The sequence below is a fragment of the Poecilia reticulata genome, chromosome 17 (genome assembly GCF_904066995.2).
Source record: "Poecilia reticulata chromosome 17, P_reticulata-male-v2, whole genome shotgun sequence".
Classification (NCBI taxonomy): Eukaryota; Metazoa; Chordata; class Actinopteri; order Cyprinodontiformes; family Poeciliidae; genus Poecilia; species Poecilia reticulata.
In genome coordinates, this window is record NC_088846.1 from 5,614,109 (window position 1) to 5,639,042 (window position 24,934).

The 24,934-nt window shown below is 40.5% G+C and overlaps 2 protein-coding genes across 2 annotated transcripts; one reads left to right on the plus strand and one right to left on the minus strand.

The window, feature by feature from the left end:
* Nucleotides 1–796: 796 nt before the first annotated feature.
* On the minus strand, nucleotides 797–9,890 carry LOC103479015 (angiopoietin-related protein 3-like). The gene is made up of 7 exons (XM_008433210.3): nucleotides 6,296–9,890; nucleotides 4,450–4,560; nucleotides 4,161–4,278; nucleotides 3,191–3,319; nucleotides 2,813–2,908; nucleotides 1,374–1,646; nucleotides 797–1,288 (listed from the first exon to the last, which is right to left on the minus strand). Exons 1-7 carry the CDS (start codon nucleotides 6,800–6,802, stop codon nucleotides 1,107–1,109), a joined length of 1,416 nt encoding a protein of 471 aa, XP_008431432.2. The 5' UTR covers nucleotides 6,803–9,890; the 3' UTR covers nucleotides 797–1,106.
* Nucleotides 9,891–10,214: 324 nt separating this feature from the next.
* Nucleotides 10,215–24,934, plus strand: LOC103479016 (KN motif and ankyrin repeat domain-containing protein 4-like). Its single transcript, XM_008433211.3, has 9 exons — nucleotides 10,215–10,585; nucleotides 16,343–17,782; nucleotides 19,946–20,021; nucleotides 20,668–20,955; nucleotides 21,119–21,203; nucleotides 22,459–22,678; nucleotides 22,759–22,901; nucleotides 23,029–23,229; nucleotides 24,239–24,934. The coding sequence occupies exons 1-9, from the start codon at nucleotides 10,576–10,578 to the stop codon at nucleotides 24,329–24,331; spliced, it is 2,556 nt and encodes an 851-aa protein (XP_008431433.1). The 5' UTR covers nucleotides 10,215–10,575; the 3' UTR covers nucleotides 24,332–24,934.

Sequence of the window (24,934 nt, forward strand, 5' to 3'; positions counted from 1 at the left end):
TTACTCAACTAAATGTAAAAAGTAGGCGTCCATGAAATGACTCGAGTAAAAAAGTGTTTGGTAAAAAGGAGTGTTGGAGCCCATTAAGAATTAGATTAATTTATTTTTTGCTAAATTATTAATTTCCACAGATTTAAAGCCATGTGAATGGTAGATCTATTGTTGTATATTTATTTATGTATTTATTTGTTTGTTTTGCTTAGACCCTCCTCCTCCTCGCCAGTCAGCCTCCTGCAGTGATCAACAGGCAGAAGCAGCTGCTGGGCCTGATCTGATTGTTTGGTGAAGGAGTGAGGAGTGAAAAGGTTTTTGTACTGCAAATTAACGTTTTATTTGAAGTCAACTCGGAGATTATTTTTTGTTATTTTTATAAGTAAAAGAAACTCCTTTGAAACAAGAAAAGTCTCCGCGAGTGCTTTTTATTGTTTTTGAGTGAGTCGAAAACCTCCTCCTGAGAGACTACTCTGGCAATTTTGTTTTCTGGATCTTTTGTGATGCAAGAGTGGCCATAACAGGGAGACTTGATTGTTAACTGATCAAAACTTCAATCATTTAATATTTAAAAATGACATGATGATCATGTGGAAGTTATGTGGAAATGTTTGTTATTTTGAACACCAAATATGAAAATAATTCATATAAATAGCATCAAATAAAATCAGCAGAGAAACGTTTCCAAATCAATTTCTTTCGACTTAAAACTTATGAAACTTTTACAAAAACTGCAGGTGTGTGTCTGTGTCTGATGAATGTTTGGTTAAAACAAACTGCATTCAGTGAAGTCACTCACAGTGAGCAGAGTGTCCAGAAGGTTTAATCAAGAAAGAATAGTGATGCTTCATAGGTACAGCGTAGCAAAAATTCTCAAGTAAGCAAAAAAGAGAATGGAGCTCTGACTTTAAAAAAAATTGAGTTAATTTGTCACATGTAATCAAAATAAGTTTGTCAAACTTACTTTATTCACGTTTGTTTACCATGACAACCCAATAAACTTAATATATTTTCTTGGATGAATTTACTTGTGACAAACAGGCCATTATTTGATTGTTTACAATGAGTCCAGCAACTACAGACAGCAGGTGATGGACCAGAGATGGACAGTGGCATCAGAGGGAGTTGACAGAGTCCAAAGGACGGATGGAGATCTGTGTGAAAGCGAAGGAGTGAGACGCCTTTCGCCCCGACCTCCACTGAACGCCTCTCCTTCGCTCTGAGCGTCCATTGGCTCTCACACGCGAGTACCTCTCATTAAGGTTGGTGTCGCCACAGGAGCTGAACCACCATCCCCCTAAAAGACGAAGGAAGAGATGATGTGTTGTCCAGACATTACGACCACTTGCGAAACTCTGTCCGGTGGGAAATGTCTGCTTTACCTGATTGGGGGTGGGAACACCTGGATGCCCAGTGGTGGCCATTGTCTCTGTCCTTGGTGGAAAACACCACTCCCGTGTGGTTGCTCAAGGGGTTGGGCAGACTTCCAGATAGATATTGGAGTCGTATGGCATAGTCACTCTCTGGGCCTTCGAGGTAAAATCTGTATTCGATAAAGTGCCTGTTCTGCTTCCAGTCTTCCAGCTGGATGTGAAGAACAGAGTTCCCCTGCGAGGCAAGGGAATACATCTTCTTGAGGCCCAGCCAAAACTCACCTGAGAGAGAAAGAAAGGCCAACAGGTTTACCATGGACAGGCAGAGGGACGGAAACGGAGGACCTAACACACATGTTAAAATGAATTGTTTTTGTGATGACAGAAAATGAGACCTCCACAAATAATTATAAAAAGTATACCATAAATACTTTGATGACATTTAATCTGTACAAGTTGATGGAAAACAAATTTGTTAGAAAGAAAATACAAAAAAAAAGATAAATAAGAGTTACAACTACAAGGTTGCAGAATTGTGCACACTATTAAACTCATCCTTTGTTGATTTCATTTCAGCATTCTGTCTTCTTTGGTAAGAGTCTGTCAGCATCCTACAATATGCATGGAGTCACATTTCCAACATGCCCAAAACATCTGTGGCACTCTGGCTTAGCTGAAGATTATTTTAGTGTCAGGTCTGCAGAAAGGCAATACTAGAGCGATATTTATCTGAAGCTGAGGGTCTTTAAATGGCATTAAAAGTCAAGTAAGTAACCCAAAATGTCATGGCAGTGACTAAGTATTCCATCATTCCATGGTGCCCATCTCCAGCAGTCATTGGGCAAGAGGCTGGGTACACCACAAGGCAACATAGAGACACACAAGAAAAAACAACCATGCACACACACTCACACCTAAGGACAACTTAGAACCCAACAGTCATGTGTTTGGACCGTGGGAGGAAGACATTGCTACAACAAAACAGTGCTACCAACTGAACCACCATGCACCACTTGATCTCCACTGATAAAGATTCACTCACATCAGCATACCAAATGCTTGAAGTGTTTAAAATAGCAACAGATTAAGCAACTGATTAAGTCAGGTTATACTTGTTATTTGTCCAGTTGGTGGTACTCTAAGATGGTTACAAAAGATTAGTGAATGTGGCAAAAACTAACTCTCCATTCTGACAAGCACATTGTGAGTTTCGCAGCCTTTATCCCAAAATGTATGCAATACATACATTTAGCATCTTATGGACACACAGACTTCATGTACATCACGGGATCTGGCATTTGGTCAACTGTGTTGCCTTTCTTCACATTTAAATAAACATAAAACATATTTTAAATGCAGCAGCATAACATAAAAATGAAGCGGTCAGCGGTATTAGATAAATCTCAGAGATTAACTTGTGGAATCAGTTTATTCAAATCATCTCTCACCTTGCAACTCTCCAAATCCATTTTCATACTTTTCCCATGGTTGATCAAAATTCATTGATCCGTCTCTCCTCTGCTGGATGACTGTCGCTCCACGACCTAAAGGCAAGAACGGTCAGGAACTGCACAGTAAAACGAATTACAACAGCCATCTTTTAGAATCAGCAAATACATGTAATGTAGAAACTATTAAACAGCTTTATCAAAGCTTTATAAGATCAAACAGTGGAAAGTACCACATCTGTTGCTGATCCTTACAGTAAGCTTCCATTAAATCCTGATTTGGGCAGACAAGGAATCAATGTAAATTACCATTTAGTGGTTTATCCAACAACTTCTGTTTCCAAAAACAGTCTAAATGCTGCCGTGAATGTGGCGTACCTCTGCTCATATCACAAAAGACCAGGAAGGGCTCTGACCCGTTGGGTTTGACGGCGTAGGTCCCGTTTGCCCGTTCCCCTCTGTCAAACAACTCGCTGCAGTCTGATGGGAAATCTGTTGCAAAAAAAGCTACAGAAAAGAAAAAAGAATGGAAAATATAAACAAAAGCAAAGAGTGGTGGTGAACACTAAGAGGACATATAGACAAAAAAAATCAGAGTATTTTTTTCTTCCCCTGATTTTGCAAATGACACAGGAAAGAGGATGGAGTATTGATGTTGTTAGGGTAGCACTAGCAACATTTACAAAAAGTAAATACAGAATAAACAGAGTAGATAAATCAGTGAACAATATTAATATTTCTAGCATGCAGCCAAACGTGTAACAATGTCCTCTAAATCAAGAAGAGAAAAATAAATCATTTAATGCAATTCCTTTCTGCTGATTCACATGAAATGCTGGGAAAAAGCAAAGCTGCTCATATTTAGTCACTGTCGTCCGTTATAACAGAAATGCAACATAGTTAAAAAAGAAAATAAAAAATCTTCAGTCAGGCTGAAACAACAGCCACATTCTTCAGATCAGATATTTTCTTCTGTTTCTCTTTGAATCTGATTAATGCCAACATCAACAGCATTAAGATTAAAAGCAACACTTCAAAGGCTGAACTTCATTTTTACCCCTCAACCGAACAATCTGTAGGTCAGGTGGATCAGCTCTACATCTGACAAGAACGTCACCTAAACTGGAGTGTGTATGCTTTATACATACTACCTTGTGTAAAACTGTAACAACACAACGCTAAATGTTTTGGTAAAGACACTGAATCTAAAAATGTAACAACAGTAGCTTCTCATATAATCAGGAACTAGTTATGGATCTAGGAGATGCAGTCCCTTGTGACTGCATCTCAACAGTCACAACAAAGGCATTAAATCTTTAAATCTTCTTCTGTTTACTATTCATCTCACTCGTCGTCGTGCTGCTGCTGGTGACTGAGGTCAGGAAGGGGGCGGCTGTTGGCAATTCAGACATGGAGATCTCTGACATCTTCTCAAAGGTTTCCTGTGCCGATGCGCCGGCTGCCAGCTGTGGACGTGAAGGAAGAAAAGCTTCTCAGTTTGCAGTCATAATTGGCACATTCACTCGTAGTGGTTTGAGAGCTCCTGTTCCGCGAAAAACATATTATGTACTTTAAAATATTAACTTAATTTGCAGAAGTTAATATGCTGAAATTGACGGGAGATTTGGAGCATTTACTTTTTCCTCCAGCAGCTTGATCTTCATGGTCTGGTGGTCCAGATGCCTCCCTTGTTCCACCATGGCTGCCAGCAGGTTATTAATGCTCTGCTCCTGGCGCTGGATCACTTCCTGTTCAACAAGTGAATTACATGTACGGTTATTAGATTCCTGTAAATATGAACTACATGGAGAGGCAAGAGAAAAAAATATGAGGGGGAAAAAGTGAACAGAACTTGTTAAAGTCGGTGTGCTGGAACTGCCGTGGATTCATAATGCACCACTAAGCTGTGCTCACGACAATACTGACGGGTAACTTTTTAGCAAGATGGAGACGCTTGTTTTAGGCGACTCATTTTTTTTAATATTGATGAAAAAGTTCTGGTTCCACGGGCAAAATATTTAACTTACAACATGAGAAAAATGTCTTTTTTTACAAATGAAATCCTCAACCAATGGAACTGGTACTTTTTTCAATCAATATTAAGGAGTTATTGATTTAAAACAAGCTACTCCATCTTGCTAAGAAGTTCCTTGTAAATTAGTTTTGTGTTATTTAAAGTGCATCTACATGTATACACTAGAAATTAGATCCAAAATACTTGTGTTTTTTTTTTTGGCAGTGCGCTTAAAAATCTACTGAAAGCTGTTATTATATTTTCTGTTATTAATCTAACAATCTATCATGGGTGTTAAAACTGGAAATTGGACCAAAACCTAATCGAGTGAATGCGTTTCCAGCTTTGGTGGGTTAATTTTTTGGCCCCTATTTAGCTCCATACTATGAAACAAAGCTAAATGCAGAATGAGAACTCAAGAGTTTGCTTGATAAGAAAAAGTTTCCTTTTGATTTTTTTTTTTCATGAGACATTTAGAGGCTTTATGGTTGATGTCCAAACCAGCTAGCATTTCAGAAGCGTACGGGGAAAAAAAAAAAATCAGAAATCTTTCCTGACCACAGGAAAGGTGGACATGGTGGACATGACTCATCATGTCCACCTTTCCTTAGATGGACATTAATTCTTGTTTAAAGAAAAACTAAAACGAATCCACAGCCACATAACATTTAAATAAAAATATGGGTAATGCAATTTCTAAGTATGATTTTCAAACAAAAGTTCAGGTTAATGAGTTTCTACTAGTCATTTTTACCTAGATAATAAATTGGTTTTAGGTTTATTGATCCTATGAATTTAGTAAAAGTGTTCTTCAAATGACTGGAAATGCAAAGTTTTGAGTAATTTTATTTAAATTTCCGGGTGAGCGCCCCAGACTCCAGCAGGACTGTCACTCCACAGCTGCTCGTCTCTCATTAATGTTAGCAGATGTTGGCAGGTATGATGTAGTCTTGATATTCTGTTTCACGCAGCTCTGAAAAAAACAATCAATTCTCTGATTTTACTCTTTATAGGAACATGTTTGAGTAAAATGAACATTGTTGAACTACTGACAACATATCTCTGAAATTCCAAGTTCCAAAACTTAGTATTTATTTTTCAGAAAATGAGAAATGATCAAAATAATGAAACAGGTGCAGAGCTTTCAGACCTCAAATAATGCACAGAAAACAAGTTTATACTCATTTAGAAACAACAAAACTAATGTTCTAACTCAGGAAGATTTCAGACATCAATATTTGATGTTGTCATTGCGGTTCAGTGCAAAGGGCTCTTTATTTTTTCCAGAGCTGTATGTAGTTGTTAACAGTTTTAGTTGGACAAAACTATTTAATTTTATATGTGAATGTATGTAAATAAGCAGTGACGTTTAGAAAAATGCATCAATGAATAACTTCTCTTGGGCCGTGGCCCAGCTGGGGGCTAAGCACCCCAAAAGGTCAGATCCTAGAATCGCCCCTGTCACTCACTCTGAGGCTGTCGATCTCCGCTACCTGCCTGACCGTCACCAGGTCCACAGACAGACTGCTCAGCTGCTCCTCCATGATTTCCACTTTGTTCAGAAGTTGGCCTTTCTCCTGCAGGATGCTCTCCATCTTGACGCTGATCTTCTCGGACAGCTCCTTGATTTCCTCGTTGTGCGTGTTGAGCACGGCGGCGGTTTGCTTCAGCTCCTCCTCGCCCTCCTTGATCTCCCCGGCCAGCGCCGCCAGCCGGACGAAGGAGCGGTCGAAAATGTTCAGCTTCTGGAAGATGGCGTTGATCTGCCCCTTTGTCTTCTGCACGAACTCCCGCATGCTCTGGCCAAGCTGCAGCAGGCCGTTGGACAGGAGGTGCACGTCGTCCAGGGGAGCAAACAGCGAGCGGGTTTCAGGCAGAGCCTCCAGGTTCAGGACCGGAGGCTGGCTGCTGTCACAGAGGGCAGGCACAGAGGCCAGGACCAGGAGAAAGACGACAGGAACCGGCGTTGTTTTCATGTTTTCCCCCCTCCCGGTGTTTGAGCTGTCAAGCTATCAGCTGGCTCCTCGGACAAAGAGCCACTGGGTGAAAATTCATAGCTTTATCCTCCCTCTGGGATCAAGTCAATGATTAATCCTGATCAATATAACGGCATTTAAGTAGAGCGACGACAACATAAAAAAAAAAGTTAAAGATTGACATGGTTTTGGTGTCATTTATGGAAGAAGCAGACAAGAAATTACACCTTTTCTCCACTAAATGTTTTTGAATTGAATCAACTGCAGGAAGAAGTAAATGTTTTAAACATTAAAGGGGCAGTATTATGTGTTTTCCAGCTAGTGTCATTATGTAGCATAATCAATTGTTACCTCCAGGTTGCTATAAAAATCCTATATATCAAATCAAATACGACTTAAAAGAAATTTGATTTCATAGTTGATGCCTCTGTCTCTTTAAGAAACTCCTGCTCTTTCTGAAATCTCCACCAATGTTTTCGAATTCCAACTTCAACGACTGATGAGCTCAGGTTTCTTCCTCCTAAGGTCTCTCTCATATCAAAACCTTTCGGAGGTGAAGAATCTGTGGCCTTGTTCACGAACGATTCGTTTCAGAGTCTGTTACATGACAGGGCTGTTTCAGCGAGCCAACAAGCTTTCTGAACAGTTATGGTTACAGCTGATTTGTACTGGAGGACGATGCCAGCTGGGACAGACATCTGAGCGAACCGAAAAACGTCTTCAGATTCCTCCATCTGTTCTACGTTTCTGCTGTTCTTTTGCCAAAGGTCACCCCTCCCCCCCACTGAGACCGCGCGCCCCTTTTTCTCCTGTAAACATTTACAGTTGAAGAAGCTACCAGTAGAAAAACGGCCAGGTTTTTTTCTCTCCCCTCAACATGTCCAGAATAACCCAATAAGGCTTAGATTTCCTTCACTTTGCAATCTGAAGAAATGTTATGTTCTCGCTAAAAGAAGAATCCTCCTCTCTCTGACAGCAGCGTTCCCCGTCACCCAAAAATGCTCATTTGGAAGAAAAATGAGGCATTTTTTGATATATTTTACTTTCCTGCCCTGAAAATCTACATCTGCGCGTCAACAACCGACAGCACATTTCTCAAGTTGTGTTTAAATATTATTCCAGACTGAATTTATGCCCCACATCTAAATATGATTGAGCTGTAAATCTTTCTCTGAGACTAGATTTGAGAAGATTTTTTTTTTCTTGCAGTTTGGCCAAACTAGCAGCAGCATGTGGTCAGTCTGTCAGCAGTTTTTTTTTTCTCCAATAAAGGTTTGTGTTTTTTTTTTCCTCCCTTCTCTCTCTGATCAAACCGCAATCCCTCTCAGAGTCACTTGTCTGCTGGTAATGGAAAAAGGAGGATCTTTTACTAATTCTTTTTCCACTCATGGCGGGGCAAATGACCCAAATTGCAGTTCTTTACTCAGCGTTTCATGAGTGTTGCTTTGTTTGTTTTTCTTTGGACTTAGACTGAATTATCCACAGAGAAGTTTGTGGGTTGAAATTGATGGGAAATGCAGTTCCTGTAGGACTGTCGGCCCCCGAGCAGAAGCACAGACACAGTAAAAGTAAATGGGAAGGAGAGATTTACAAGAAACAGACAATAAAAAAAAGCGAAGAGACTCATTGGACCACATCAGGGTTCATTGGAGTCTGGGAACATCCATTTAGATGTGCTAGGACACTTAAATACAGAAATTAAACATAAGTCTCCTAAATTTTTCCTTAGAATTTGAACAAAACCAAGATTTTGATTATTTATTATTTATTATGAGTGAGAGAGAAGTGGGAAAAAGATCAGAAGAGTTGTTGCGTGTGCGTAACGTCGCAGCCTTTAAGTGAGTCTCCAACAGGAGCCATCATGCCACTGAACGTACAGCCACAAGTGCTTGGAGTGCCTTTAAAACAGTTGTTATACCACACAGTACAGAAACCTGAAACTATTATGCAAGAAGGGCCCCATGCGTCCACTCTGCACAGAAACACAAACAAGCTCTGTTGGCATGAGCTCCTCTCAGTCGGAAACAGACTCCGTGGTCGGATCAGTCCAACTTCACAGTTCTGATGCTGTCGTCAGTCTTGTAGGACGACTATGGCCAAACATTTTTAACCCAGTGTCATCATGTCTCCAAATATTTTTAGAGGGTTGACTTCTTCCTCCCTGAGTGGCATTTGGCCCCATGTAGGTTAGGTAGACTCCTTCGTGTTTGCAGTTTTGTATTTGTGGATTTTCTGTGGAATGAAGCTCCAACTTATTCATTGAAAGTTTGTGCAGTTTTTTATAAAGTACATCTAAAATTTAAAAAAGAAAATACAGCTTAGGAAGCTGAAACACTTTGGCACAATGTCACTTGACATCCTATTAGCTGGCTCTGGCAAAGGAGTTGATCAAAAGGCGACGTTCATTGTCCTTTGTGCTGATTGGCTGCAACCCGAAGGCTGGAAATAAGGAATACTGCAGATGTTAGCGTCTACGGTAGTTACAACACAGTGTCCACTGTATAGTATGCATAGTGATGCATTTTGTGGAGGGGTGCACCGATAATTAACTGGCCCAGAGTTCCTTAATTTTGGATGAACATCCCATACTTAGATGAGAAACCATCTTATCTACCTTCAGAAAGTCTGAAAATCAGTCATTATCCCTTTTTGTTCTCCAGCGACACGGGTCTAACAGATGTCTGTGGGTATGTGGTTAATAGTCACTAAATTGTTGACAAAGAAAAATGTTAAGTTTGACTGCCTTATCACCATTTAACCAAAGGAGGCCAGTAGTGAAAAGATTTTAGGCAAATAGTGTGGAACTAGTAGTGTGGAGATTTACACAAATCTGTCAAAATTTGCACAGAAGCATAAAGATACAACCTTAGATAACCTAGTAAGCAGTTTTTCAGTGACCCCGAATATTAAGGTATATTTAGTGTTTGAACTATTAAAATATACTTAAATCAATGAGTATATATTGATTTGATCTATTTGCAGGTGATTTTGATTAAAAAAAATAAATAAATAAAAACATGCATACAGGTTTCTGGACATTAACAAAAGCAGCAACGCTGAATGTCCGATTTTTGGCGTAATGTAGGCTGTTGACATGCATGACTTCAAAGTAAGTGATTGGTTTTACCACAATATATTTACCTGCAGAGGTCAGGCAGTCTTGACCCCTGTGTTATTATGATCCTCTGGTATTATAAAGAGTTGGGCATAGATGCTGCTGCTGCTGCTGCCCCAGAAGAAGATGCTGGTCACATTCTGAAAGAGGATCCATGAAGAACGAGCGGCATGCCACTCTGAACATGATCACACAGGAGACACACCACAGTGGGTTAGAGTTCTCATACCAGGAGGTCTGTTTGTTACTCATGTTGCCTTTTTTAATTCTGGTCAGCACTCAACTTTTTTCCAAGTCTTGCTCACATGCATCAAACTTTCGACAGTTTGACACTCCTTACCTTCCTCCTTACATTTCTAGACTGGTGGGTGTGGTTCTGTGAGTCTATGTCTTCCTCTCAATCAGTCATTCTGGCTGGACGGGAGACAACATAGGAAAGCATGTTACTAGCTCCTCCTCGTTCAGACGCTCTCCTTCACACACACACACACACACACGAGCAAACCCAGCTTCTGTTATGGCAGGGGCCGCGTGGTGGCATTTCCCAGACAGCTGAGGCATGCTGCCCTCCCCGCCTGCGGAGGAGACAGACAGCAGGCAGCGCTGAGCGGCAGACAGCAGAGGACCGTCTGACAGCGAGTGGAGGAAAGTGCTGAGCATGTCCCGAGGTAAGAGCTGACAGAGTGTTCACCTTGTAGCATCTCTCCAGGCTGCTCGCTGCTGTTCGGCTGGGTACTTAATCAAAGCCGGGATGCTGAACGCTGACCTTGGCTGCTAGGGGACAGGACAGTGGCTGATCTAAATTCAGGGTCAGAAAGTAGTCGACTCTACTGCGACTTGACTAACTGCTCGGAGTGAACCTACAGCCTTAACGTGAATATTAACAACACCTTTGAGACAAGAACTTTGTCTTTTAAAGACGCAGCGCTGCTCTTGACATTTAAACGTGCGTCCTGTTGAGGAATTCAGCTGAAATTGGCAAACATGTGTGATCCATGTAAACACACTCACAGGCGGGCACACTTTCTATTTTAACCCCCGCTATGTTAGCATACCGTGGCTTTCTTCCTTTGCGTGAAGCCCCTGGCAGCTGTTTCTGCCATGCAATGGGAGCTTTGGATGCCACAACTCCGACCCTGTTGCTGTTGGAAGAGGACCAGGACGAGTCCGGCGGTCTGAAAAGTCCAGAATAACTAAATAAAAGATCATAGAGGGCGAGGGATTTATAGGAACTCTGAGGGCAGTTTGTGATGAATCCGAGTTTGACAGGAAAAAAAAAAAAAAAAAAGAGATACAGATAGAGTGGAAGGGGTAAGATGGAGCACAAGTCCAAACATTTGGCTTCGGTTCCTAAATCAACTCTGAACAGAAGATGAGGTTCAGAGCTATGTGCTGGAAAAAGCCACAGGTTGTACGGCCAAAAAAAAAAAAGGGGGGGAGAAGGAAGGATTTTTCCAGGAAAAGAACAAAGACAGTGAAACATGCAGACATACGCATACTGTGGAGAAATAAAAACACAAAGAAAAAAGACATAAAATGCTCTGCTTTTTTTAGTTTAACTGTTGAGAAACTAAGTTTACAAACTGCTTCAATTTGGTAACAAGCTGCTTCACTGTGAATAATCCAACCACAAAAATAACCCCGGCGTAGTCAGAAGGCTAAACAGGACGACCACGTTGGCTGTGGAGGTTTGTCAACACGTTCCCACATCTAACGGACTTCAGGTCCGAACCTGTCCAATAAGGTGTTGACACACATCACACACCTGTTTCATCAAGCTGTTGCACACTCCTATGTTTTTGCTGAGGCCACAGGACTTGCTTGAATAGTTTTCACTCATTCATCTAACTCCCGTTGTACTAATACTTTGTTACATGTTAACGACGTTATTGGGGAAAAAATAGAAAAATGAGAGAATGTGAGAAGAGGAAATGGAACTGCTGCGTAAACAGTCTTCACCCACTTCAAAATAAGAGCATTAATATAAATGTCAAACTACTTGAAGAACTAAAAGTCGATAAAACTTTACAGACGCCAAACTTTATTCAACTGACAGTTTACAAAAGAGCCAAGAAAATTAGCACTTTAGAATTTAACTGGAGAAATTATTTAGAAAATGCTAAATGTTTTCAACGTTAGCAAAAAATGCAAAAAGGCTATACTAAGCGTAGTCCCGCCATTAGCCCCTTAGTGGATTAGCGGAAGTGTGCCCTGCAGGAGATAACTCTCGCTTTAACTTCAGTTTCTTTAAATCCAGGTTAGCAGGTTCTGAAGACTGAAGCTACTGAGGCTAGATGAAAGGGGACTTCAACCATAATAAAGTTTTTTCCGTATGAGTTAGCTACTTTATGAACCATTAAACCACTGTCAAGGTAGCCATATTCAAAAGTTACAAATGAAATGTCAATTTTTATGTGAATGGTTTACAGACTTCATCTGTCCCAAAATGACACTTTCGGGGTCATTTGTGGGTTAGAGAGGCAGCAGGCACCTTATCAATCATCAGTAAGAAAAGAGCTGGGAGTGAGAATGGGTTGGGTTACTGTGGCATTTTGGTTTTCTATTACTGGGTGTAAAAATTAAAGGTTGGGTCTCACAGAGCAACAACTCGTCAATCAAAGTAACCCTGTATCATAGAAAACCACACTTTGTCTTTTAACTTAAGGTTAGATTTTTAAGTGAGAATATAAAATCATTAGGAAAATATTTATTTTCCTAATATTTAGGACACATGTCCTTTATGACATGTATGATATCATGAGATACTCTCCTCATAATATCACACAGAATGCAGGTTTGATGGCTTTACTTTCTCACGACTGGAACTTCTGCATGGTTTCCATCTGTTATTTATGCCAATATTCTGGACACCACTAATATGTATTATGTCATATGTCTTTGCGAGTGTCGTCAATGACAGAAGTCATTGACTTAATATGTTTTGGCCTTAGCAGCATCTAATTTTGAAGCTTTTGTCATCACTCCTCTTAGAGATTGGCCCTATATGCTGTGGTTTTTGGTAAAGAATGCTGAGGATAGACATGGTGTGATTATGAGGTTTGCGCTGATGCAGGGGAAGTTTGGAGGGACGTCTCAGCGGGGTCATATTCACCCAGAGGAGACAGCCAGCTGCTGTGGGAAAGCAAAGCTGTCCCTATAAGAAGAAGAAGTGACACTTCTCTTTAGTATAGAATTTAATTGTTTCAAAAGATGAATTAAGAAGTAACAGTCTCCTTTGAAAAGTTCAGTGTGCAGCAGCAGCAGCAACAGTGCTGCAGCTCCCAGCGCTGCTGGTTTGCTGGGGCCTGTTTGGGGTTAGGCGAATATTTTAACGTTTCATTTCTTGGGTTTCCTGTGAGGTGGGCCCACGGCTCCGAGCACAGACAATTAAAATATGTGCCACGGACATGTGGACATAGTTAGGCAATGACTCTGGGGAATTACCTAACCCTAATTCTGCTATATTGTTTCCTCTGTGGTAACCTGGTCTGGAAGAAATGCACAGGTCTATATTTATAAGTAGGAAATAGAGAGCTTATTGGCAACAACAGGCAGCTTTGATCACATATCTGGTAGATGGTTGAAAACCAGCTGTCTGAAACCGGATCTTCTGATTATCCCGGAGACATCTAAGCACGTTTTCAACAAGTGATTTGTCAAAACACCTCACAGAGCCTCAAAACTTCCCATAAAGATATGAAATTTGGTGAAAGTGAAATTCACAGTTTGTGCTAGTCTATTTCTAAAGCTTGGACACAGTGGTCTGAACGATCTATAGTTTGTAAACTACCTAGGAGTCTTCCTGATATGTGCTTTAGCTTCTGGTACACATGTGTGCTAAACTTAAACTCTTCAGATTGACGGCTGAAAGATTCCTGTCAAAGTCAAAAATCCTGATGGGTTAAGAATCTTCTGCAACAGACAACAGAGCCGGCCCAGAGTGTAAGCAAACCAAGGGGGAAACCGGAGCGTCAGGGGCCTTCCATAAACGCTTGAATTTAAGCACAGACCACATATCTAAAATGTTTGTCTAAACAGAATTAAAATATTGCCAAGTTTGATTAGCAAACTTAGTTAGTAGCAAACTAAAAGTTTTTAACAATTAAAGAAAAAAAAAAAACTTTTAAAGGAATTGTAAAGTTTACTTTGTAAAAGTATTTTAAAAAAATCTTCATAGTGTGATCGTTACAATCTGATGCCACGTGTTTAAAGCTTTCTTTGTGTTGGAGCTTGGGTTTGTCCATCAGCAAATAATAACCTGTTATCTCAGGTTGCTCTAAGCTCCGCCCCCTCTGCCAGATTCCACTACATCTGGATTAAAACGCTGGAACCAAATCAAGTTCTGCAGAAGGTCCCACATGACTTTGGGCCGGCCCTGACCAGAAAGCGTTAAAGCATGAGGGAAATAAAAAGAATGATTTATATCACTTTGATAAAGTTTTCAAGCCTCAAGAACTTCTTTAGTTTTCTATGTGACAGACTGATCCAAAGTAGAGCATCATTAAGAAGTGGAAGGCACATAATATGTAGAATTGTATGTATTTGTATTTAACTTTTACTCTGACACTAATTATTAAAATCCAGTGTAACTGAATGTTAGTTTAAACTTAGCTATTTTGCAAAAATCTTACAGGTTTGTGAGAACACATTGTAAAACATTATGACTATGGTTCCATAAGTAGCATTCTAGTTAGCATCTTGCTAGAGTGATACAGGGATGTGCATGCCCTTTGCATCCTTTAGTAAACGATGCTCTGGAAAAGCAGGGGTCAAAGTATCAACTATCTTTTCTACCAAAATCAGATGAATAATCTTCACCTTTGAGTTTTTTAATTCAGAGATGCTACGTTACAAATAAAGATGATTTAGGTTAAATTATAATTTTTTTCTCATTTTCAAACTGTTTTCAGCAAAAGGTTGTAGCAACACCCGATAACATACTTTCTCTGGATTCATTTATCTTTCAGTAGTTTGTCAGGGCAAATTTGGTGCTTGACACTTGGTTTTAAATAATCTAAAAGTATCAGAAAAAATTCCAAATAAATTCTAATTATACAAACTAGCCATATTCACTTGAAACTTTGTACTTACAATGTTTTGTTTGAAAGTGGAGAAGTCTTGTGATATCTCCAGGTCAGTCTTGTTGAAAATGGAGGCTTGTGAAGAGAGGTGTGGCTTCTAAAGCTGGTCTTCAACCCAGCCAGCTGAGTAACATTTTTTTTTTTACCAAATACACAGGAGGTCATCTAATCATTTGAATGAGATTTTCTGGAACAGACACACATTTAAAACATGCTAGTGATCACAGAGGGCCCGAATTGGAAAATTGGTTGGAAATGACTGTTTCTCTTACTACCTTAAGCTTTATTGTAAATAAAAGCAGCAAAACTTGGACCAAATATTCCCAAAAACATCTAATTATATTTTGCCTTTCATTTCAAAATCCTGATGTTTATCTCTTATCTTACAAAATGAGCTTGTCACCCATCTTTGATTTGCAGATTTGTTGCCGTTTACTGCTGGCCATCAGAGGGTGCGTGAATGACAGACACACAGATTCTTAGCAGGGCCACTTGGGGGTGTTTGTCTGTTTACTGCATAGCTTGCATTGTTTGGGGCTGTGGCTTGGTGGCTGCGGCGCCTCATGGTGACAGCAAGCTCCCGCAGAGGCCAGTGGTCAGGGGAGGAAGAGAGGGGAAGGTAGGAGGAGAGAGGAGGTCAGGTTTTAAGGAAGATATAGATGACAGATAGTGTGGGAATTCTCCATGGATCAGCTCATTAAAGAAGGGAGGAGTGAAAAATATCGTGCGGTTATGAACTAATCGACCCATATTCAAGAGGAAGTCATGCACCACTAAAAGTAGATCCAGAATGGGAGAGAAGATGCTGAACTGAAGGAGCACAGTAGTGACTCAGAACAATGGTTGCCTGTTTTTATGTCTGTAGGAGTCTGTAGGAGTAGGGCTTTTTTTTTTTTTCTTTTTGCGATGCTGCCCATAACTGCTGGGCGAAACAGTCGCAAACTATTTTCAGCTCTCGTCCTGGAAACTGTGGCTGTAATCAAAAGAAGATCAGGCCAGCCTGTGCTGAAAAAAACTGCTGCTTGGTGCATGGAAGAAATGAATCAAGTCTTTGGGAAAACAAGAAAGTTAATGGGTGGAGAAGGAAAAGCACAGCTACTGAATGTTTGGGTTTTCTACCTTGCTCTGCATGCCAGACTCTCAATTTTGCGATATGCTTAGTGTTATGTTAAAAGAAATTAAGATAACAAAATGCTGAAATGTTGTTGACAAAATTTAAGCGAATATTGACCTATTTTTTTCAGATGTCTCACTGACAAGTTCAGTCAGACATTTTGTAACAAACTGATTTTTAGAGTTTTCAAAAACTTTTATTCCTAATGCACGCTACCTCCCTGTTTACAGGTCTCATTGCACGTCACAAAATGGCTGAGAATGGAGTCAAAGGGAAGCCCCCATACTCGGTGGAAACCCCGTACGGCTTCCAAATAGATCTGGACTTCCTCAAATACGTGGATGACATTGAGAAAGGCAACACTATCAAAAGGGTTCCCATTCAGCGCCGAAGCAAGGGACCCCGGGCCAGCACTCTTCCCAGGCACTTAAACTCCTCTGGTGCTGGCTACAAACCAAGTCCCTGGAGGTCGACCGGAGCTCTTGACCCCAGATCCCGACCATTCGACAACCATCACCATGGGTGTTCCACTTGGACTTTCAATCACAGACCACCTCTCTCCCCAACGGGGCTCACATCCCTGACGGAAATGGAGGCCAGAATCAAGGAGTTTGACGAACAACCTCTCGGAGAGCATATCCGGCCTCATCTCCTGCGGGCCTCCAGTTTACCACTGACTGTGTTGCTCAGACAAGAATCCGAGTCCACAGATGACAGGAGCAGCGTCCAGAGTTCAAGAGATCACCTCGGAGGAAGGAACACCTCCTGTGAGGACGTCTTCTTCTCAGACAGCCCTCGCCCGCAGGACTGCTCGGGGCTGCTGAGGCGCCTGACCGAGGCTCTCGAACGTGTCGGAGAACTCGAGATGGAGGTGAGGGTCGTTCCTGAGCTCAGGGCTCAGATCTGCATCCTGCAAGAAGAAAGGGAAAGACTCCGCCTGGGCTTGGTCCAGCACGTCCCTCCATCAACAGTCAATGGCACCACAGATCTTCATACTTCATCACCCTATGGCAAAGGGGATGTCCTGAAATCCCAACGGGAAAGTCACATCATGTTTCCCAGAAATCACAGCGTCACAAGCAAAATAAACCCTGCGAATGATTGGAAAACCAGCACAGATCTGGACGAGCTGCTGACCGTGACGTCCCTGCAGGCTAAGGTAGCGGCGCTGGAGCAGAAGCTCCATGACACTGAGCAGGACCTCCAGAGAACAGTAGGACTCCTAAAGGAGCAGCAGCAGGAGAGCAGAAGGAAAGATGAGAAGATAGAATACCTCATCAGGAACCCGGGGGTGTGGGTCCGCGCAGAAAGGGTGGTTGTAGACCAGGAGGGAGATGAGACCGTTGTGAGATCCATCAAACCCGAGCGTATTCCTGCCTCCTCCGTCATCACAAGAACAGTACCCTCGCATGCTCAGAGGCACCAAGACTCAGTAATGTCTGATGGGGTCACAAACACATTCATTATTCGCCATATTAAGAGAATCAAGAGTCTCCTGGACCAGCAGTGGGAGTGTGTGTGTGGAGAGTTCGGAGAAAAGGGGAAACCCCTGAAACATCCGGATGCAAAAGTCAACTCCCTGCAGCAGGAGATGATGGAACTGGTTGACGTCCTCATGTCTGGACACAAGCACCATGAAGTCAGTGATGGGCAGAAGATCCAGAACAGAGGTGATGCTTTTTGGTCATTTTATGTCTCTGATTTTCCAAAAGTTTCAGGGTTAGTGTTAGTCAAGTCTATTTTACACTGCAAAAACACAAAATTTTACCAGGTACTTTTGGCTCAGTTTCTAGTGAGAATAACTTAGTGCACTTGAAATAAAACAAAACTAGGAAAACAGGAACTTGTCTTAAGTCAGTGTGTCCTTAATATTGATGAAAAATTACTGGTTCCACTTATTTCACTCATTACAAGACATTTTCCCATTTTATAAATGAAATGGTCTGCCAGTGTAACCACAACTTTTTCATTTATATTAAAAAATGTTTGACATAAAATGCTGAAAAGTTACTTTGACTTATTTCAAGTGTACCAAAATATTTCCACTAGAAAATAAAAAAAAAAAAACAATTGTTAAGATTTTGTGTTTTTGCAGTGTACGGGTTATAAAGGCAAAGCAGACAGTTGGTTTTCAGTGCATGTAAAATTCATAAACCTCAAAGGCAAAGTCTGACCAAAGGAAGAAAAATCGATTCTTAATCGTCTTAAAATTTTTCCTAATAAAAGTGAACGCATAACTTAAATCAAAGCTTTACATAATTTTCTTTTTAGTTTGTCTTGGAGGATATATTCAGAATACTACTTCTGATTTACATTTAAGAGTGTCATTGTTTTCAATTCCAGACCAAAAATGTAATGTTTTTAAATAGCTGCATTTCACTGTTACAAAATGACAACATGTACCTGTAATTCAAGGTTAGTAAAAAAAACAAGAAAAACAAAGTAACTGTATAAGTATTTAGCCCCCGTTAACCTGTCCAGTCAGAACATTTTTTGAAACAATGAAACCAAGAAAATGTGGTACGCTAATGTATTACGTTCAAAATATTACATGTATCCTCACACACAAGTAATCCAAATGCTTGAAGATCAAACAAACATAGATTATTGAGAAAATGCCGCCTGCCATGTTGACACTAAATACAGATTTTCACCCGATCATAAAAAATCTAAATATAGTGATATACAAATGTGAGGATTTCACTAAGTCTTTCTGACTATTATAATCATTTTTCTTTCATTTCTGAAGCAAGTGTTTTATTTGTTTGTTATTTATTTGTTTTGCCTTGAAAGGCAAGTGAGAAAAACGTATTTTAGAAGATTTTTTCCTGTGTTTGTTTGAGAAATACTTTTTTCTGCCACGAGAGGCATCGATATAAAACATCTGGTTTTACCAACCAACTGCTTTATTTATATACGTAGTAACATTGTTATAGGGTAACCTACTACACTCAATAAAACTAGTCCTTAACGCAAATTAGAGATCTCCAGCCACTTATCATGCATAAACATTAATGAGCTATGAGGATGCCAATTTTGGAATTTTTTTTCTCCAGACATTCCCAAATGTTAGCATGCCATGTATGTTAGAAAATGTCTGATCAGGCACCAAGAGAAGTGTTTTGATGTAAAGTGCTGTGTGTGAAGGGATACTGAAACTGCACCAACCCCACGATGAAACATGGTGTTGGCAGAAAGCTTGCTTGAGGTCACAAAAGACTTTAGACTAGGATGGAGGTTTACTCTCCAGAAGAACAACTCTAAACATGAAATCAGAACCACAACTGTGGCTTTCAGTCATATTTATGTTTTGGAATGACCTACACTAGTTCAGAACTTTGTGGTTGCAACATGACAAAATGCTGATCACAGCATCACTCAGTTTAAGTGAAAGGGGTGTAAATACTTTTGACATGAATCAGGTTTTGCTGCCACGTGAACCCAAACAGGAGGATCGAACAGGATTTGATAGGAAACTTTGATAGGATATTAAATAGCCCTAAAAAGTATGTGGCACTTTTTTAACCATTAACCTGTCTCTTGAGAAGTGCGGCAAATGTCACTGTCAGACAGTGGGGAAGCGGGGGCGTTGTCCTGTCAGACCGTCGGTTCCAAATGCACATAAAAACACACAAACTTGTAAAAACGCACACAGCGTCACTGCGGCCACGCCACAAGGCGCACAGAGTTAAAAGCTCGTGGTATTCAAAATACCTCATCTCTTAAGGAGGTTTAAAATAAGTCAATTAATCAATTATCAGATGAATATCTCATCAGCTGGATTTAGTGTTGCTTATGTTTGATCTCATTGTGTGTATTTGTCTTCTCTTTAGCCTCTAAGTCCACCCTGGAGAGTGATGGAAGCACCCAGACTCTAAAAAAGCTGCAGTCGGAGGATACTAATGAAGGGTTTGTGGATACCTCTCAGAGACTTCGGCAGCCTTAACGTTTATGATTATTGGTTCCTCTTACTGAAATTGAGGCTCTTTAGGCGTCTTTTTCTCTGACCAAGAAAAAAAAAGACTTCTTGATTTTGGTCTGTGAGATGAATAGCAGTCTATGTGAAGCTGTCAGTTAGACAAGACCCGCATGTCTAAAGCTGAAATGAGGGAAGACAGACAAAGCCTTAAATACATGCTTCTTTCATTCTTTTAGGCTTAAAGACTCATAAAAAGAACAATGCAGGGTCTGCCTCAGAATATCACATATTCAGCCTTAACAGGCATTATGTTCAGTTTGTGCTTTCACTTTCAGCTACTGAAGCTTCAGAACGATTTGACTGCAATTATTTTTGACCTTATAAAATGAATAATGCATTTGAGCTATATTACATAAATCCTTGTCTGGTCTCAATAATTGAATCAGCTCAGGCACTGCGAGGGAAATAGTTGACTGACTATTATTAGCCCATTATGATGAGAATCTAGAGTCTAAAAAGGATTTCTGAGAGCAAATCAACTCAAGCTGCTGTTATCAATTTAAGGTCATCGAAAGGATAGTAGATGCAGCTAAAAGGTGTTAGTGAGGATAAAATGTTCATTTCACTTCACCGTAGAGTCCAAATGTCCGCAAAGGGAAGTGCAGTTGGCCAGGATAATGGGAAGCTGTGTGGGGAAGCCAGAGTTGTCCCTCGGGGGATGGAGGCCACGCAGATGGATGTACACCCTGCAAAGAGACGAGTCCAAACTGACGAGTCCAAACAGACATGCCCAGAGGGTCATGCAACACCGGTGGGAGCGATATCAGGACAAACAGATGGAGGCACTGGGTTGATGGAAGCTGAGGGTCCAGAGAAACAGTCCAAAACCCTGGAGGACAGAACTGGCTCGAATACGAAGGGAAGGTGAGAGCACCGTAGACTCTGAATCCGTGTCCGTATAAAATAAATCCTATTTCAATTGTGGAGATATGACTTCTGCTTTTAAATGTTTTATTGGAGCAGATTCTGAAACAAGAGACAGATTATCTGTACTATTTTTTCCACTTATGTTCTCTTGCTCTTCCAGGGACATACTGAGTGCAGATTTTATGTCTGCTTGTCATTTTGTTAAGGATCACATGGACATCACAGAAAACCCAAATGACGACATGGTAAATACCCTTTCTCTAAGGAGAAATGTTAATCTAAATCAATTTTACCAGTAGCCTAGGAGTTTATCCTCTCAGTCAGATAACTGATGAAAAAACCTAACATCCAGTTTTATTCTCAAACGCTTAGGATTCCTCTGATCATGGACATTTTAAATCAATCTGTCTTTTTCTGGGTTGTGACTCGTGTGCTCAAATCAATGAAATTGTAGTGTACCAGAGAGACTGGTGGATAATTCTACATTATGAACCAATGATGTACAAGCTTGAGATGCTTTGATTGAGAACTTTTGGGTCCTGATCCGACTCAGACATCTGAAATGAATTATGTGCGGATACTGATATTTGCTAATTCGGTGAATTTTTGCTTCAACTTTTCACCTTATTTTTAGTCACAGTTTTTTTTATTGGCCAATTTGAAATAATAAAAATCTATGAAAGCTGCTGCAATTTGTGCCAATAATGTTCATGGAACTTCTTGAAATATATTTAGATGTATAAGATTTATCGAATGCTTAAGAGACATCCAATTCATGCCTTTACTTTTATGTTCAGAAAGTTGACCACTGAAGTTTGAGGTGAGAAAAGACTGGTGGTTTTATAAAAGCTGTTTTGTAAACTGTAGCTGCTTTATGAAGGTGTGCAATGTTGCTGAAGTAGTCTAAAAAGTCGCTTTACCTTACGACGAAACAAATTATTTTTATCAAGTCTTTTTTTCTGGCTGTATACTCTTTAATGAATTATTAATAATTCATTAACAGAGCATTACATGAATGTACACCAGGTAATACCATTTTACTATGTTAGTGACAAAGTCAAAATGATTTAATGTTAACATTTTTAAGAACTTTTAAAATGATTCATTCTATCCTGTTAGCATCACTGCAACAGTGAGCAGACTCTAGGTATTTTCTAAAGTGTAAAGACTCCTACTTTGTGACAAAGTCTTTCAAGAGGATTTCCAAAGCCTCAGTGCTCCATAGTATGCACAAATTCAAAGTTAAATAAGTGTAGCATTCAAGAGGTTAAGGAAATAGTTTGTTCAGGGCAAAGCTGAGATTCAAGCAGACTGAATTTTAGAGGTTTTACATCTTAAATCAAAGAATGCAATTAAACTTACTTGGATTGTTGGACATTGCTCATTTGCTAATCAGTTAAAATCTAGACACTTAAGAGTTATCAGTTTAATCAGTTTAAACCAACTTTATCCCACATGTTGACCAATACATCAGTCACCTTTTTCTTGGTTTCTGTCCAGAGGAAAGCTCTGGTAACAATGTTCCAGCACTGGTTTGGCGCTGCGGCGGAGGAGGCCTCCGAGCCCAGCAGGGTAGCTGCGTACCTGAAAGAAGTAAAGAGTGAAGCGCCACCTCTGCTGGCGTTCCTCATTAATCTAGCTGACGACAATGGCAACACGGTGCTCCATTACAGCGTGTCCCACTGCAACTATGCCGTCGTGAGCCTGCTGCTGGACACGGGTAACACGGTTGTGGGCAACCTTTGCCATACAAAATGCTTTTGCTGTGCCGTAGTTGACAACAGAATCTCTTCTGTAAAGGCACGAGTGACGTAAATGTTCAGAACAACGCTGGATACACAGCTGTGATGCTGGCGTCACTCACCGCTCCAGATGGGCCTGCTGGGATGGAGGTCGTCAGAAAGTTAATGGAGCTGGGAAACGTTAACATTCGCTCCAGTCAGGTAACACTGGTAATCAATCTGTTGTCAAAAAAAAAATTTTCATGTTATGTCAAGACTTTCTTTTTATTGTGTGAGTCCTGAAAGTTTGAAGGAGTTTAATGTTTAATTTTTGTTTTTCTTACCACAGACAGGCCAGACAGCTTTGCACTTGGCGGTGAGACACGGTCGAGTCGTCATGGTCCGCTTGTTGCTGAGCTGTGGAGCCGACGCCAACATCCAGGACAACCAGGGAATGACATCCCTCATGTTCGCATCAGAACGAGGCCACACGCACATTGCCAGACTGCTGCTAGAAAGAAGTCAGTGTGACCTGACCCTGACTGACAAGGTAAGACTACAACCAACAGCTAAATCCAGTTCAGGTTTGTCTCAAAGTACGGCACTGTCAGCAGTCAGACCTCCAGACTTCAACGACAACATGCCACCTTTGAGACTTCTTGATCGATTGCTCCAATCAAGAAGTCACTGATGGGAAGGTAATGGTTTACGGGTTTCCTTCCCGTCTGATTTTTATTCCATCCATCTTGAAGAGGGATACCGTGTGTGTTTTCGTCCCGATGTGGGGAGAATGTGCCAGGACATCCTGCACGTTCACTGCTAGCTGCGTCAGACCAAGCATGGGTAGTCTGTACAAGAGATACCCTAAGGCCAACGTAAGGGACATTGTGTCAATATTTCACAGCCCCGGACTTCCAGATTGTCACCCGTAGACAGAGGAGAGCCTGACATCTTTGTCCACACAGGCGCAAATGTTTGTTCCTTGCCAGGGAAATTCAAGTCTTAAAAAGAAATCCACTTAGATAAACCTGCCCTTCTCTTTTTTCTCCTGGGTCCTATTTCTTTGAGATGGACGGATCTCAAACTAGAAGGAATAGTTATCCCGACAAGGTGTCTTGGGAAAAGCATACAAAAAAAGACTACGCTGATAAGATACTGAAGGTTCATTGATTATTCGAGCCAAATCTCTTTAAAAACTCATCAGTAGAAGTGGATTACATGCTTTTCTTTGTCGTTAGTCTCTACTCGTACTGCTCTAGTCTGGTTTGCTAGGTGTGTGTTTGATGTTTGACAAATGGTTTTCTAATCTAAGCATGTCTACAGGGGCGTAAAATTGATATAAGTGTCAGTATTCCAAAAAAAACAAAGAAAAAAAGGAAAAAAGTCTCAAATGATGTGTTGATGTAACCTGTTATGTCTACAGTTGCTAACATTTGCAGGACAGGGTTTGTTTTGTCAAAACTACAACAAACATTGACAAAATGTAGGACCACCTCAAATTGTTTTGCTATCATGGCAGTGCTAATGTGTGTGTGTTTTTCCCCCCCTTCCTTTCTTAGCGGGGCCAAACTGCGCTCACTATTGCCAAGCAGGGTTCCCACGCCGACACGGCGGCCCTCCTGCAGGCCCATGCTAAGGCTCGAGCTCTCTGAAAATGGGAAACTCACGATCCGCCAGTTCATCATCTTCTTTGCTTGAGGCACCTAAAAAGAGACTAAACAGTTTATTTCCTGAGAGTGTTTTGTATTTTCCGAACTGCTGCATGAGCATTAGCTTTAGCCTTGGACGGGAAGCCATCAGATAAATAAGACTGGACACAGTTATTTACAGCTAGGAATGACTGGTGGTTGTTGATGCACTATACAGTAAATATGATTTATTTCTTATGTTTTCATGTGTGATTGTTATAGTTTTCTCAGATCTTTGCACAGCTTAACTCTGCAAACTATGCAATGGAAAAAGTATTTATTCTTAAAAGTTTTATTGTATACGAGTATGAATTATGGATAACAATCAACATGTTATATATATATATATATATATATATATATATATATATATATATATATATATATATATATATATATGTGTGTGTGTGTTTAAAGGGAAGTTTTTAGCAGCCTGTAAATATATTTCTGCACTTTGCATCCAAACTAAATAGAAGAAAGCAACTGATACAAGCAAACATCATATCCTTCTAGTTGTTAAAATAAGCTGCACACTGTATATCCTTCAATAAATCAAATACAATGCTG